Source organism: Cajanus cajan, chromosome 9 (assembly GCF_000230855.2).
Source record: "Cajanus cajan strain Asha chromosome 9, NIPB_CcT2T_4, whole genome shotgun sequence".
NCBI classification, from domain to species: Eukaryota; Viridiplantae; Streptophyta; class Magnoliopsida; order Fabales; family Fabaceae; genus Cajanus; species Cajanus cajan.
This window is the reverse complement of record NC_138525.1, coordinates 544,190-557,404: the sequence shown is the minus strand read 5'-3', so window position 1 is coordinate 557,404 and position 13,215 is coordinate 544,190. Positions and strand designations below refer to the sequence as shown.

At 28.4% G+C, this 13,215-nt stretch overlaps 1 protein-coding gene across 1 annotated transcript; it reads right to left on the bottom strand.

Moving 5' to 3' along the window:
• Positions 1–2,624: 2,624 nt before the first annotated feature.
• Positions 2,625–4,973, bottom strand: LOC109814353 (UDP-Glycosyltransferase superfamily protein). Its single transcript, XM_020378761.3, has 2 exons — positions 4,214–4,973; positions 2,625–3,784 (listed from the first exon to the last, which is right to left on the bottom strand). Exons 1-2 carry the CDS (start codon positions 4,701–4,703, stop codon positions 2,865–2,867), a joined length of 1,410 nt encoding a protein of 469 aa, XP_020234350.1. The 5' UTR covers positions 4,704–4,973; the 3' UTR covers positions 2,625–2,864.
• Between the last annotated feature and the right edge of the window lie 8,242 nt (positions 4,974–13,215).

Genomic DNA, 13,215 nt, shown 5'->3' with positions numbered 1-13,215 from the left:
CTCTCTTATTGCATTATATGTCTTGTACGTGCTCCCTTTTCTTTCGCGTGACAGAATTCATTTGAAAAAAAGACATTTTTTTAATTCATGAGTACAACTTTTGCTGGTAGAGTCTAAGTGTTTTCATGTGCCACGTGCCACGTGCCACGTGTGTGGTTGTTCTACTTCAGAGAAAGCATGTGCTCCATTGCATATGCCAAGAATTTATGAGCCAATGAGACATAAGCACTGTGAAACTGTGCTAATTTCAGACACCTTTCATTCTGAATTTTCACCGATTGACGACTGTAAAGTTTGAAAAGAATGCTGACATTTTCCATGCCAAAACTAAGTAGAAAAGGGTAAATAATAATCAATAGGAACATTAGATGCATTTTCGTGTTATTGGGGGATTAGGGAGTATGAGAATGAGCCATGAGGAGGAAATTTAAAAAAAATAAAAATGAGGAAGAAAATGAAAGAGTAAGGAGCAACCAGGCATTTTGGGTTGGTCCACATAACATAATCTTCAAAGCAAAAACATGGTTTAAGCATTTTGTCTTGCCTAGAGGATCCTGTTTCTGAACTAATTTTTGGGGACCAACATCACAACATAACATATGTTTATACCCCTGATAAGCTCACCCTGCTATCAAATAATCAATATTAATTTCGCAATATAGGCGAGGACTTTTAGCTACCGGCCCTATTACATAGTTTTTTTCCCCCTAATGTCATCAAGCATTAGATCATAGTCCGTGTTTGCCTAAATTGTATTTTAATAGAGTATTTTTCTTCTTTTATATAATACATATTTAAATCTTCACAAAATAACTTCTATACAGTTATTATTATTTCAGTTAGTCACGTGTTTCCTTCATTTAATGACATTAGGCATCCAACTAGACTTCTATAGAGTGACTCTTCAACCTTCTTTGATTCAAAATTTTCTTTTTATTCATAGGAGTAATAGCTGGTTTGCAACTCTCCATACCAATTTATCAGTTGCAGAATATTTTTGGCCCATAAATGAGTTTGATCGAGCCTAGCCAGGTCGGTTTTACACTTGTATTTACTATTTAAAGATGGCTTTGTTCTTTGAGTATAGGTTTTGTTTTGACTCTCATTTGCAACCATCTTTTTGTATGATCTGTTATCTATTACTGTCACATCCAAAGAAGAGCAAGGCAGTTTTCTTCATTTCATTACTCCAGAGCCCATTTTGTGCGGTGCTTTGCTTTAACAGGTTTTTGTCTTCACGACTTATGTACCCTTTTTCCATGTCAAGAGTGAATTATCCTCTAAAAGGTTGAGATATGTCAAGTCATATGGTTATTTTCTTTGTAAGAGATTGTTGAATTGGAACCTCAAAAGTATTTTTTGTGCTTACAAATTTTGTGTATGGAATAATGTTAATTTATACTCTTTAAACATATTTTGAGTTTAATGATGATGTACTACTGATAATGTAAAATAACTTTATACAATCAAATAATCAAAATTTATCATAAATAATAAATTTATTATTTTTATAATAATTATTTTCAAAGTTATAAATCATAATTTTATATTTGTTGACTATATAAAACTCTTCACATTGTCATGGTTAATGAATCAATATTAAACTCTCTTTTTTAACACTTTTCTGCTACTTCAAATTTATTGAAAGTTATAAATTAAAATAAATGTTATTAAATAACATGACTATCTACAAAATATGTTTTTTAATAAATTTTAATTGATAAGAAAAATAACATTATAGTAAAACAATACACTAAAGGATCTATATCTACAAATGCAAATTATTAAGAATTGAAACAAATATATGAATCTATAGAAATTGATTCCTTAACCATGAAAGACTTGTTGTAATCATCGGTAGCGTCATATGATTCTTCATTAACTAAAATCTCTTGATTCTTCAAAGGGACCTTTGTTGAAAGAAAAAAAGACAAATTTCAACTTAATATATTGGAATCATAATTATGATTTCTTATTTGTTGACTCAATTATGTTCCCATTAAAACACAAAACTTTTAAATATAAATAGGTAAATACTATAATTATTATTAAAATTTTTCCAACAATCTTTTACTTGGGTTTCATATCTTTCATTAAATAATTATGTAGTAAACTTTTAGGTGCTCGTCCATATACTATTTATGACTTTAATAAATGGTTATAATCTCAATCATGCTTAATGGCAACTAGTCCTTCATGATCTTTTCAAAACTTTCTTAATTATCACTGGCCCTCGTCCTGCTTGCTCCAATCTCCTTCATGTATGGGCGTTTTTATGTCTAAATTTGCTAGCTTGTAATTTTGTTCTTTTGGGCCTTTAGGGCCTCCTATGTAACAAAAAAAGTCATACCTCACACTAGTCGTGACTGCCTTAAAAGCCATGGAAAGAGGCAATGATTGAGGCTTATCAATTGTAATTCATGACCACAAACCCCATGGGAAATGATGAAATACATAGAAACAATTACGCAAGATAATTGAGGAAATAGGCAAGAGAGAGAGAGAGAGCGCGATAAAACAACCACCTTTCACCCACCAACACATATTCTACCAATTATAGCAAAACTATTTTTTTTTTTGTAATAAAATTACTCGTAAAACATACTAACAGAGACAAATTGCAATTTCTTGTAATACACATAAAGGGGAACTATTGTCATTATTATAACCCAAATAAAAATATACATGGATTGAAGTGAACTAGACATGGCCACTCTAGTGGCAGAGGCAAAGGACAAGATGGAATGTTGATTCCTTCTGAATATTATAATTTATAATATACAAAAGTGCGTTCATCCTTAAACTGGTTCCCAACAAAGATAAGACATTAGAAGTCTGTAGCCGAGGAGTAATCGTTATTTCAGTTAGGGTCTTGAAGAAGACTTACGTCCCTTCTTGAGATCTTCCACAAACATTTTCAACATGAAAGCTCCCGTCGTATTATTACCGCCTTTCACCCCCATAATTCTTTCATGCAATTTCCTTAACCGTGTATCCATCTCTTTATCTTCTATCACCCTTACAAGTCCTTCTTCAACGTCCTTTGCTTCAAGCTCATTGAGTCTTAAACCCACTTTCCAAACCTGAACAACATAGGCACAGTTCACAAACTGATCCCCTGCCACAGGGTAGCACAACAATTTCTTTTGGAACTGTAAAGCCTCCAATATGGAGTTCCAACCACAGTGTGTGATATAGCATGCCACAGAGCTATGTTGCAGAATCTGATTTTGGGGTGCCCATGAAACGATTCTGCCACGATCTTTCTTCACAACCCTTTCCAAAAATCCATGTGGTAAGCCTTCACGCCAAGTGGACCTCAAAACCCAAAGGAAAGGCCTCTCTGAAGCCTCAAGTGCGAGTGCTAGACTTTTCAACTTTGCTTCCCCAACTGGACTCACCCAACTTCCGAATGATATGTAAACTACCGAGTTAGCCTTCTGCTTTGCCAGCCACCTTAAGCAGCTCAAATCTTCCTCCCAAAAGCTCACACATTTTGTAACCCGATGCATACAAATAGGGCCTATTGGTAACACACGTGGACAACCCTGTGAATGTGAACTGAACTTGTTTGCTACTTTAGTTGGATGCTCTAGTTTGCTTTCATCGGGAAACGAATTCACCAGGAGCCATTTCAGGCTTTTTGATCTCTCCAAAGTTCTTTTCCAAAATTTGAACCTTGCTTTCTTTGCGGCATCGTTTCCAACAAGCCACGGCAAATCTTCGGTTGAGATCACTGGCAACTCAGGTTCAAGGCAAAATTTTCCCTCATGTTGTGGAAGTCCTGCACTCAACTCAGGGCAATGGGCAATAATCAATAATCAATACCATTACTTGTTGGCTACAACCAAGGCTGTACAAACATAGATATTATTCTCTGTAAATCAAAATCCATTCCATTAATCTATGTACCTGGTCTTTATTAGAACATACATAGTGGTAAAACTTATTTAATGCGTTTTTATGAGTCCTTTAGTGCCACATAGCCTTTCTATATTTGACTATATACGAAACTCTAGTATATGACATTATTTCCTATGCTGTTATCATAAATAATTGGAAAGGAAAGTTAGCATGTGAAAATAATTAATTAACTAGCTTAATACACAAGAACAGGACAGGACATACGGACAAAACGCAAGATGATAATTGAAGTAAGGGAAAAAAGAGAAATAAAAAGAAAAAGTGAAGTGGGAAGAAAAGGAAGCAGAACCGGAATGAGAAATGAGGCGACGGGAGAGCATGTGAGGAATGGCTTGAATGAAGAGGTAAGAAGCGAACATGGCGGGCCAAAAGGCAGCAGAAGGGATGGCACAGGAATCGGCAACTTGCAAGGCCCAAGATGCCAATAAGTCAACGACCAAGCAAGCCACGTGACCTTCCTCTCCAAGCTTGCTTAGCAGGCCTTCCAGCTGAGATGGCATGCTCTTCTCCATGGCCGACTCAATGCCAAAGAAATCTGGGCTTCTCCCCTCCTCCTCCTGGGCCTCCACTCCATCTGCCAGACCAACCCACTTCACCTCATCCTTCTTCCACTCCCCCGACACCTCAACCCTTATCTGCCGCTCAAGAAACTGAGGAACCACAATCACAGCCTCAAATCCATGCCCCACAAAGCCCCATGCCAGCTTTTGCATGGGACTCACATGTCCCTGTGCCGGATAAGGAACCAGCACCACTATTGCCTTCTTCATTTGCTTCATCTTTCATCTTTCATCTCTCTTTTGCTTCTATTTTTTCCTTCCTTTCCAGTTTCCACCCACGCCAACTATATACTATATATATGCACATGTGCTTCTAATCATTTATTATTTTATATTTATATTCAAACACAAACACCATTACAAATTAATTAAATAAACTTGTGTCATTCAAATTAGACATGTTTCCTCCTTGCCTCTCTACTCTCTACGTAAGCCACCGCCTCAAGTGCTACTTCTACTTATGGGCTTTCATGCTAAACTAGACTACCTCTTTTTCTTTTCTTGGTCTTTTTGCAACTCAACTATACCTATAATTTATTTTACTTCAAACTTCAACTTATAATTAAAATAGGACCAAAACGACCTCTCGTTCTTAACGTAACATATATTAATTTCAAAGGGACTAAAATAAAATACCATTTTTTTCTTCCTATTGTTTCCTATCGAAGAGTTGTAGTGTTTTATTTAAAATTGACGTAACATGTCTATTCATAATCAATAAATTAGAAATAAAAGTGATTATTCATATAAGATACTACCAAGTAAAAAAGCACGAGTTTTCATATTAAATTAGCACAACTTGAACACGTGTGACTTTTTATTAAATTAATACCAGTAAAAAATTAACATGTAATCATGAAATGACGTTAATTAAATAAAATGTGACTTTTCATTACACCAAGTGTCTATATATAAAAATAAGAGTATTCTCTAATCAAAATGGATTTAATTTTTAAAATTTTGTTCCCTCTTTCATTAACAATTTCTTTTGCTTTATATTTAGTGCATAAGAGATGAAATTAAAATTATATATCATTCTCTAAACATCATTATTAGATCACAGAATTTACTATCAAACCCAAATTGCATTCAAATACTGCCAATAGTGGGGGCAAATTAAGCCTAAACAATATATATCCACATCTTAAAGGCATTATGCAAACTTTCTTTTTACTTTTTTTTTCTTCTTCTGTTCTTCAAATATCATTTCCTGCCAACATAAATGCGTGTCAAATAAATTAAATTTGTGTCCTAGGGTGTAAATATATGGGCAGGTAAACCCAATATATTATTAGACCTAAAAAAAATTTTAAAGTGAATCTTTTTCAAATTAATAACAATATATTTTTATAAAAAAAAAATGAAAATATTTTAAAGATAAATCATTTTAAAAATAATTATATTTATATATTTTTAGAAATAGAATTTTTAAAGTGTAATTTTATGAATATAAAAAATGATTTTTAAATTATGAAAATTTAAAAATAATTATATAAATAATACTATAAAATATTTTTTAAGAGAATTTAAAACAAGAGTTTTATTAACCTCGCCCTTCATCCGATCTTGTACATGTACCTAAAAGATATCCCGTGTGGATGAAATATGCGCGGTAGGCTCAAATTTAAAAAATAAAAAAGTATCAAAGCATCTATCACTTTTTAGTATTATTAATATTATTGGAAGAGGTGGGTTTATATCACTTTCCTTTTTTTAATACACGAACAATTTTCTACGCCATGTTTCATTAGCCCCAAGCAAAAATATTCTCAAACAATAAATCCACTCTCCAAAAATGATCCATAGAAGTGATCCACTCATATTTCTTTTCTAAGATAATATGTGAACATAGAATTTGGCTTCGCCCTTTTTCTTTCTGTTTTACAAAATACCTTTAACGCCAATTATTCAATGTTCAAATTTCAAACATAATTGGTCATTGATTCTTACAATTTACAACTATTAAATTGACGGATATGCGGTCAGATTGTCCAAGTTGAGATAAAAAAAAATATTAAGAGTGTATATACTTTGGTTTTGTATAAAATTAAATTAATTGATGTTAATTTTTTTTAAAAGTCATTTTGATTTTTATTGAAACGATGTTAAATCACTTAAAATTAACTTCAGACTAGTTTGAAATGGACTTTTAGCATAAATTAATTAATTTTAAATAATTTTAAAATTAATTTATGAATATACTAGTGCAAAATTTACCATTATGTTGGACATGTCTTTATGGCATCAATTGTGACTCAAATAAGGAGTCTTTTATCTTGTTCGTGTCGTGTATAGGATTGGTGGTATTGAGTATAAGGAAAACATTATCTCTAATTTAGTCATGCTAGATGTTAAGTTGAATGACACCAAGTATAAAGAGAGAATTACATTAGCCTAGATTGATGTTGAATGCCAATGGAGTGACATTGGATGTAAGTAAGGTAGAGACTCGCTACTTAAAATGGAGTCTAACGTGAATTTTGTCATGCTAAACGTGAGCATTTAAGAGTTCCACATCTCATCCACGATGAGTGCGAGTTGAATGACATCGGATGTGAGTGGAACAGAAATGACTTAGAGAATGAAGTTAATAAGAGAGATAAAATATTTTTTTTTTAAATTAAATTAAATTACTATAATATCCTTTATATAAATTAACCAAATCAAAAGAAATGAGTGATTTTTTTGTCCTAAAATTGTAGTATTGGTTACTAACATACTCTAACTAAAAAATAGGTGGGAGTATATTAGCATTCCTATATATATATATATATATATATATATCTTAACAAATTTTTCCGCAACCAACAACCTTGTTTTACATCTTATTTGTTTTTTCCCCTAGCATTTCTATATCTCATGGTTAGTATCATTAGATGTGAGAATAAATTAGATCAAGTCAAATTTTGAATATATAAGTTGAGTTTATTCTATAAAATTAAAGTTTAATCCTGATTTATTATATATTATAAAATATTTTTTATAGGTCTAGTTTAACATCTTTAAAAGTGTGTATTTTACATTAATAATGTTAAATAGATTAATAATTTAATTTTAAATAAATTAATAATTATATTTTTAAATACATATGTAAGTCTTTTTTTTAATTTGTATATTAAATATTTTTTAATTTGTATGATAAAAAATATTTTACTTTATTATTATTATTATTATTATTATTATTAAAATTTACAATTTAAAACAAGAAAAAAATGAAAAACTAATTGAGGGACAACTCATGTATACTCATAAAAGAAGATAATCTTATTAAAAAAAATTAAATATTTTTTATATCCATTTGAAGTATTCTAAACAATCAATCATAAAGATGAAAAAAAAATAGACAAGATGTGACTATTAAAATTTTTATTTTCAATATTTTAATTTCGTATCAAACAAAAAATTTAAAATGTTAAATTTAGTGAAAATATAAAAAAAAACATTAATAATTTGATTTTTTATTATAAATTTATTTATTTATTTAATTATATTATTAATAATATATATGTATATATATATATATATATTATCATATAAATAAATAAATTAACGTATCTAATTTAACAAAAAAATTTTATAAATATAAGTCTTACTTTTAAAATCAATAAACTTTTTAAAAAATTTAATTTTATTTTTTTATTAAATAAATTATGTTAAAGTTAGACTTTAAATAGATGAAATGATATTCATTTATTTATAATCAGACTTATTTTGATAAGACTCAATTAAGAAAAGAAGGAGAATATAAGACATAACGTAAAAGATGCATTCTCATTTTTAGAGGTGTGCAAAAAATCTAAATTAATCCGAACCGATCCATAACCAATCCATTTTGCATTGAAAATCTGACCCGTTTTGAGAAAAAAATCCAAACCGATCTACTTTATAAAATCGGTTCAGTTATCCGATCCATTTTAGCAAAGTGGATTGGTTCAGTTCAGTTTGATTTTTTTAAAAAAATTGATCCATATATGAGTAAAAAAATGGATAATTATACCACACTAAACCGTTCTAATTTAAAAGAATTCGATTCATATTTTAAAAAATCAAATCGATCCACTTTATAAAAAATAAATTGATTAAACAATCCACTTTTTTAAAAGAGATCGATCCGATTTAATTAAATTTTTTTAAAAATTCGATTCATAAAGGCCCTACTCATTTTTATCATTTTTTGTAGTTACTAACCCAAGTGTCAAAGTTGTTAAAGTTTATCACTTTGGAGCTTCACTTAGAAAATTTCATTAAAAAATTCAGCAACTCCAACAAATATGCCACTCTTATATTCATGTAGAACAAATATAATTTTCTAGAGTACTTATTACAAAAGCTAATATGCTTGCCATGGATGATAATTTAAAAAAGAAAAACCTTTAACATTATCCCTTGTTAGCTTGTAATTAAATTATATATATAAACTTTTAATATTATAAAACATATTTTAATTTACTGTATAGAAAAAAACCGATAAGAATGCACATAAGCAGCAAAAGAAGGATTGCGTGCGTAAATAGGCGGATAACACGCGCTGAATCATCGCGTGGCCTTCAATCCATTTTGTAATTACAAATCTGTACACTCATTTTTATAGAAGCCCAAGTAACAGTTGGGTTCTTTTAGGATGGATATATAATATGTATAAACATATTCAGCTAAAAATTGTTTTCAAAGAAACGTCTAATGTAACAAAAGAAGTTTAATTGTATCTTTCTTTAATTTAAATTATGTGTATTTTATTTATTTAAAATGTTTTTAGTTAAATTAGTCTTTTTACTTTTTTAAAAATTATAAATTTAGTTTTCTGTTATCTTTTTTATTTAAAACTCAAATTTTATTTTATTCATTTTTCTTTCATAAATTAGACCAATATATCCTCTAATAGACAAAATTTTATTCAAACCTACTAGGATTACTATGAACTATAAAATTATTCCTTTGAATATTTAACAAAAATCAAATTTGAAATCATTGACAATACTAGAACAATTTCATATCAATTAATTCACATGTTTATAATTCAAAAATTATAAATTTTATCCAAAAATAAATATTAATTTTTTCTCTTATCGAATTTCAATCTCAAACTAATAAAATCTTTCGAAAATTTCCAAGTTTTTGTTGAATTTCTTATTTGTAAGCTTTTAAATTGTTTCGTATCTCAAGTATATTATAAATCTCAAAATATAGAATAATTGGAGGATTTTACATTAAAAACAATGTCATAATTAAGGACCAAATTTTCACAATTTTAAAATGAAAGGGCATAAGTAGCTCAAAGAACCAAGGACTAAAATTAAATTAAAAATATAATTATATTTGAAAAAAAATTTGAGTGGTTACTATCAACACATAGAACTGGACAATCACATGTAAGATTCTTCTTAATTGTAGCCTTTTTTTAAAAAAAAAATTGATGTTTTTATAAGACCTAATTTAAAATTGTCCACTATTTTTTTTCTTTTTTCTTTTGGTAAAAATACCCTTAAGTACTAGAATAAATGAATTAATTAGAAAATGAAATCTCAATATTTTAAAGATAATATAAAAATTATATAAATTATTAACAAATTTAATATTACTTAGTTAATTAACTAAATTTCTTAATTATTGTGGAGTAGTTAAATGAGTATTATACATTGTACCAAAGTATTTGTTTTTAACTAACATCTTACAAAATGTTTTGCAAGAGAAAAGTAACATATGAGATGATTAATTTAATTAAAAAAAGATGGAGATACAAAATTAATTGTAAACTTTTTAAGTGAAAATAATATTGTTCTATAAAAATTTAATTAGTAGTAATAATTATAGGCTTTGTTAGACACTAGGTTCAGTCAGACAGCCATCCATGTTCAGAGTTACAAGTATCAAATAAGAGTTGATGAATAATCGGATGTGTAAAGACATTCAAATATAGGTAATAGTTTACCAAGAAACATGATGATATAGCTTATATAGGTAGACCCATAAAATGAGGAGGGGATATATATATCATGTGCTGCTTAAAAGGCAATAGCAACAAGACATGCAATGTAACAATAACATAACACTATGGAGTTATTGGTATTCTACCTGTTTTGCTTTCTTTCTAGTGGAAATTTGCCAGAATAGTGATCAATTGGAATTGAAAGCATGACAAATTAAGAGAGAGAGAGAGAGAGAGAGAATGTCACTTTCTTATCTTCGAGAAGAGACCATGGCAATTGGCAAATGACTAGTGCACGTGATTATCATGCAATCAACTCAAGTCTCCCTGTGGGACCTCCACCATTCCATTCACTTCCCCCCACTATTCGTTATTGCATGCGCCTGCAAAAATATAACCTTCCACAATTAAGCATCTTTGTTTATTTTGGTATGGGTCATAAAATGTAATTTATGTGGTCACTTTTTTTTTTTGGGTCCATTGAAGAAAAAAAATAGATAAAACACAAACATTGTCTCATTATTCCACTTTGATTGTTAATTTTTAAACTTTAAAACATAAAATATTTTAAATTTTTGTTGCAATTCCATTTTGATTCAAATTAGCCTAAAGAATGGGCATCTCGATTTATGATCTTCAATTTTTATAAAGCAATGCTTAGTATTGATTAACTAACTCATCGATAAAATTAAGTTTACCTATTTATTTTTAGATTTGTAAAAGATTGAGTTAATTCGATCCGACTTAACAATTGAATCAAATAAAGAGTTAATAAAAATTAGACTCAAAAGAAATTATCTCTATTTGATTTCATATTATTTATTTTTTTAAAATTAAATTTAAAACTATTAAAAAATAATTAATCAATTTTAATATATATATATATATATATAGGGAGCATATCAAGTGAGAGAGAATTTATTATGAGAGATGAGAGGGTTAAAATATAACCCTTAGATTAATTTTCTCTCACTTGATTAAACCTCAAATTTTCTCTCACTTGATTAATCTAAGGGTTATATTTTAACCCTCTCATCTCTCATAATAAATTATCTCTCACTTGATATGCTTCCTATATATATATATATATATATATATATATATATATATATATATATATATATTTGTAATAACTATTAAAAAAATATTATTGAATTAAAAGTTATTGAACAACGTAATAATTGATAATGGTATAATTTGAAGTAAGTGTAAATAGACTTATTTCGTTAAATAACTTATGTTCTATATCAAATTTTAATGATCTAATTGTTGGATTTAAAATTTTTAATGCACAGATCAAAAATCTGTAAATTTTTTAAAATACTTAAAAATTATTTGACATTTCGTTTCATTAATTCAAATTGGCAGATAATTAAAAAAATATTATATATCTATTAATTTGAATTAATAAAATGAAATATTAAATAATTTTTAAATTTTTTAAAAATTTTCAGATTTAATATGTACCTTAAAAATTTTAAATTCAACGATTGGGTCGTTACGGTTTAATATAGAGTATGAGTTACCGAACGAAATAAGTTTAATATAAATGGATGTTTATATATATATATATATATATATATATATATATATATATATATATATATATATATATATATATATATATATATATATATATATATATAATTACTAAAACATAGTAAGACTTGAACCTTACCTAACTACCTAGTGGATATAAAGATGGAGAACAAAGTCACGATGGGTATTTTTTAATGCATATATGAGTTTGAAAGCAGATACAAGTATTTTATTTTATTTTTCATTCGCAAATATGGGAACTGAGTGTTATAGTACCCAACTTTGGCTCTACCTATTATCCCTAATTGAATCATGAGTGGATAAAGAAAAATATTTCAGGTTGGGTGTCTATTGGTTTGGAGCAACTTCATGAACCAAAATTTAAAGAATGGAAACCAACTTTATGAACTAAAAAATAAACCAATCCCTTCTTGACGAAGTTGGCTTCTTTCTCTACCTCTCCTCAATTTAATTAAACCAACGTAATTTATTTTGATTAGTTCTATTTTTTTCTTAAAACTGAATCAACCAATCTGTAAACACTATTTTTAGGTATTTAGACGAGGTTATTCATCTATAAACCTACGTGACAAAATCAGTCCATATAATTTAAAAGCACTAGAACATTTTCCCTTTGAATTGCTATTCCTTTATGAAATACTAGAAATAGAATCCAAGTGCTTTTAACAAAGGATATAATACACTAATTATGACGGCATTTAAAATTCTCAAACTATATTATTATTAACCCTATAAATTGATACAGTAATTAGACACTTTGTATTTATATGAGAATAATTTATTAAATAAGAAATTTTATGTTCAATTGTCATGCAAAAATTCTCTATACCAATGATAATTACAATAGCACAAGCAAGATTAATTTCTAACCGAATAATGCTTAGGATACTTGTGGCCTAACTAATAAATAAATTATATTATCGTATCAAAGCTACAATTTCCAGAGTTAACTTTGTACAATAGACGAAGCACGAGTAACCTTTAAAGTAAGAGGGGCTTTTGGTGTTTTGGTATAATAAAGGCTAAAGTAAAGCAAGCTGTCTAAACCAATTGTAACAAATCTCAATAATCATATTTATATTATAAACTAAAAAGTATGTGAGAAAACTAATATTTTACATTTCTCTAACCCGGAAAAATACTTTAAATATATCTGTAAAGATCAAAATTAAGCGCCTGATTAAAAATTGTGGTATGCTACCTACTACTACGAACTATGTATTCAGGATTTTACTCCACTAATCA

Excerpts from the sequence above, each read along its gene's own strand:
- LOC109814353 (XM_020378761.3), bottom strand. The coding sequence starts at position 4,703 with ATGAAGCAAATGAAGAAGGCAATAGTGGTGCTGGTTCCTTATCCGGCA. Across the intron at positions 3,785-4,213 it reads TCGCCTCATTTCTCATTCCG|GACTTCCACAACATGAGGGA; the intron begins GTTCTGCTTCCT and ends AGTTGAGTGCAG.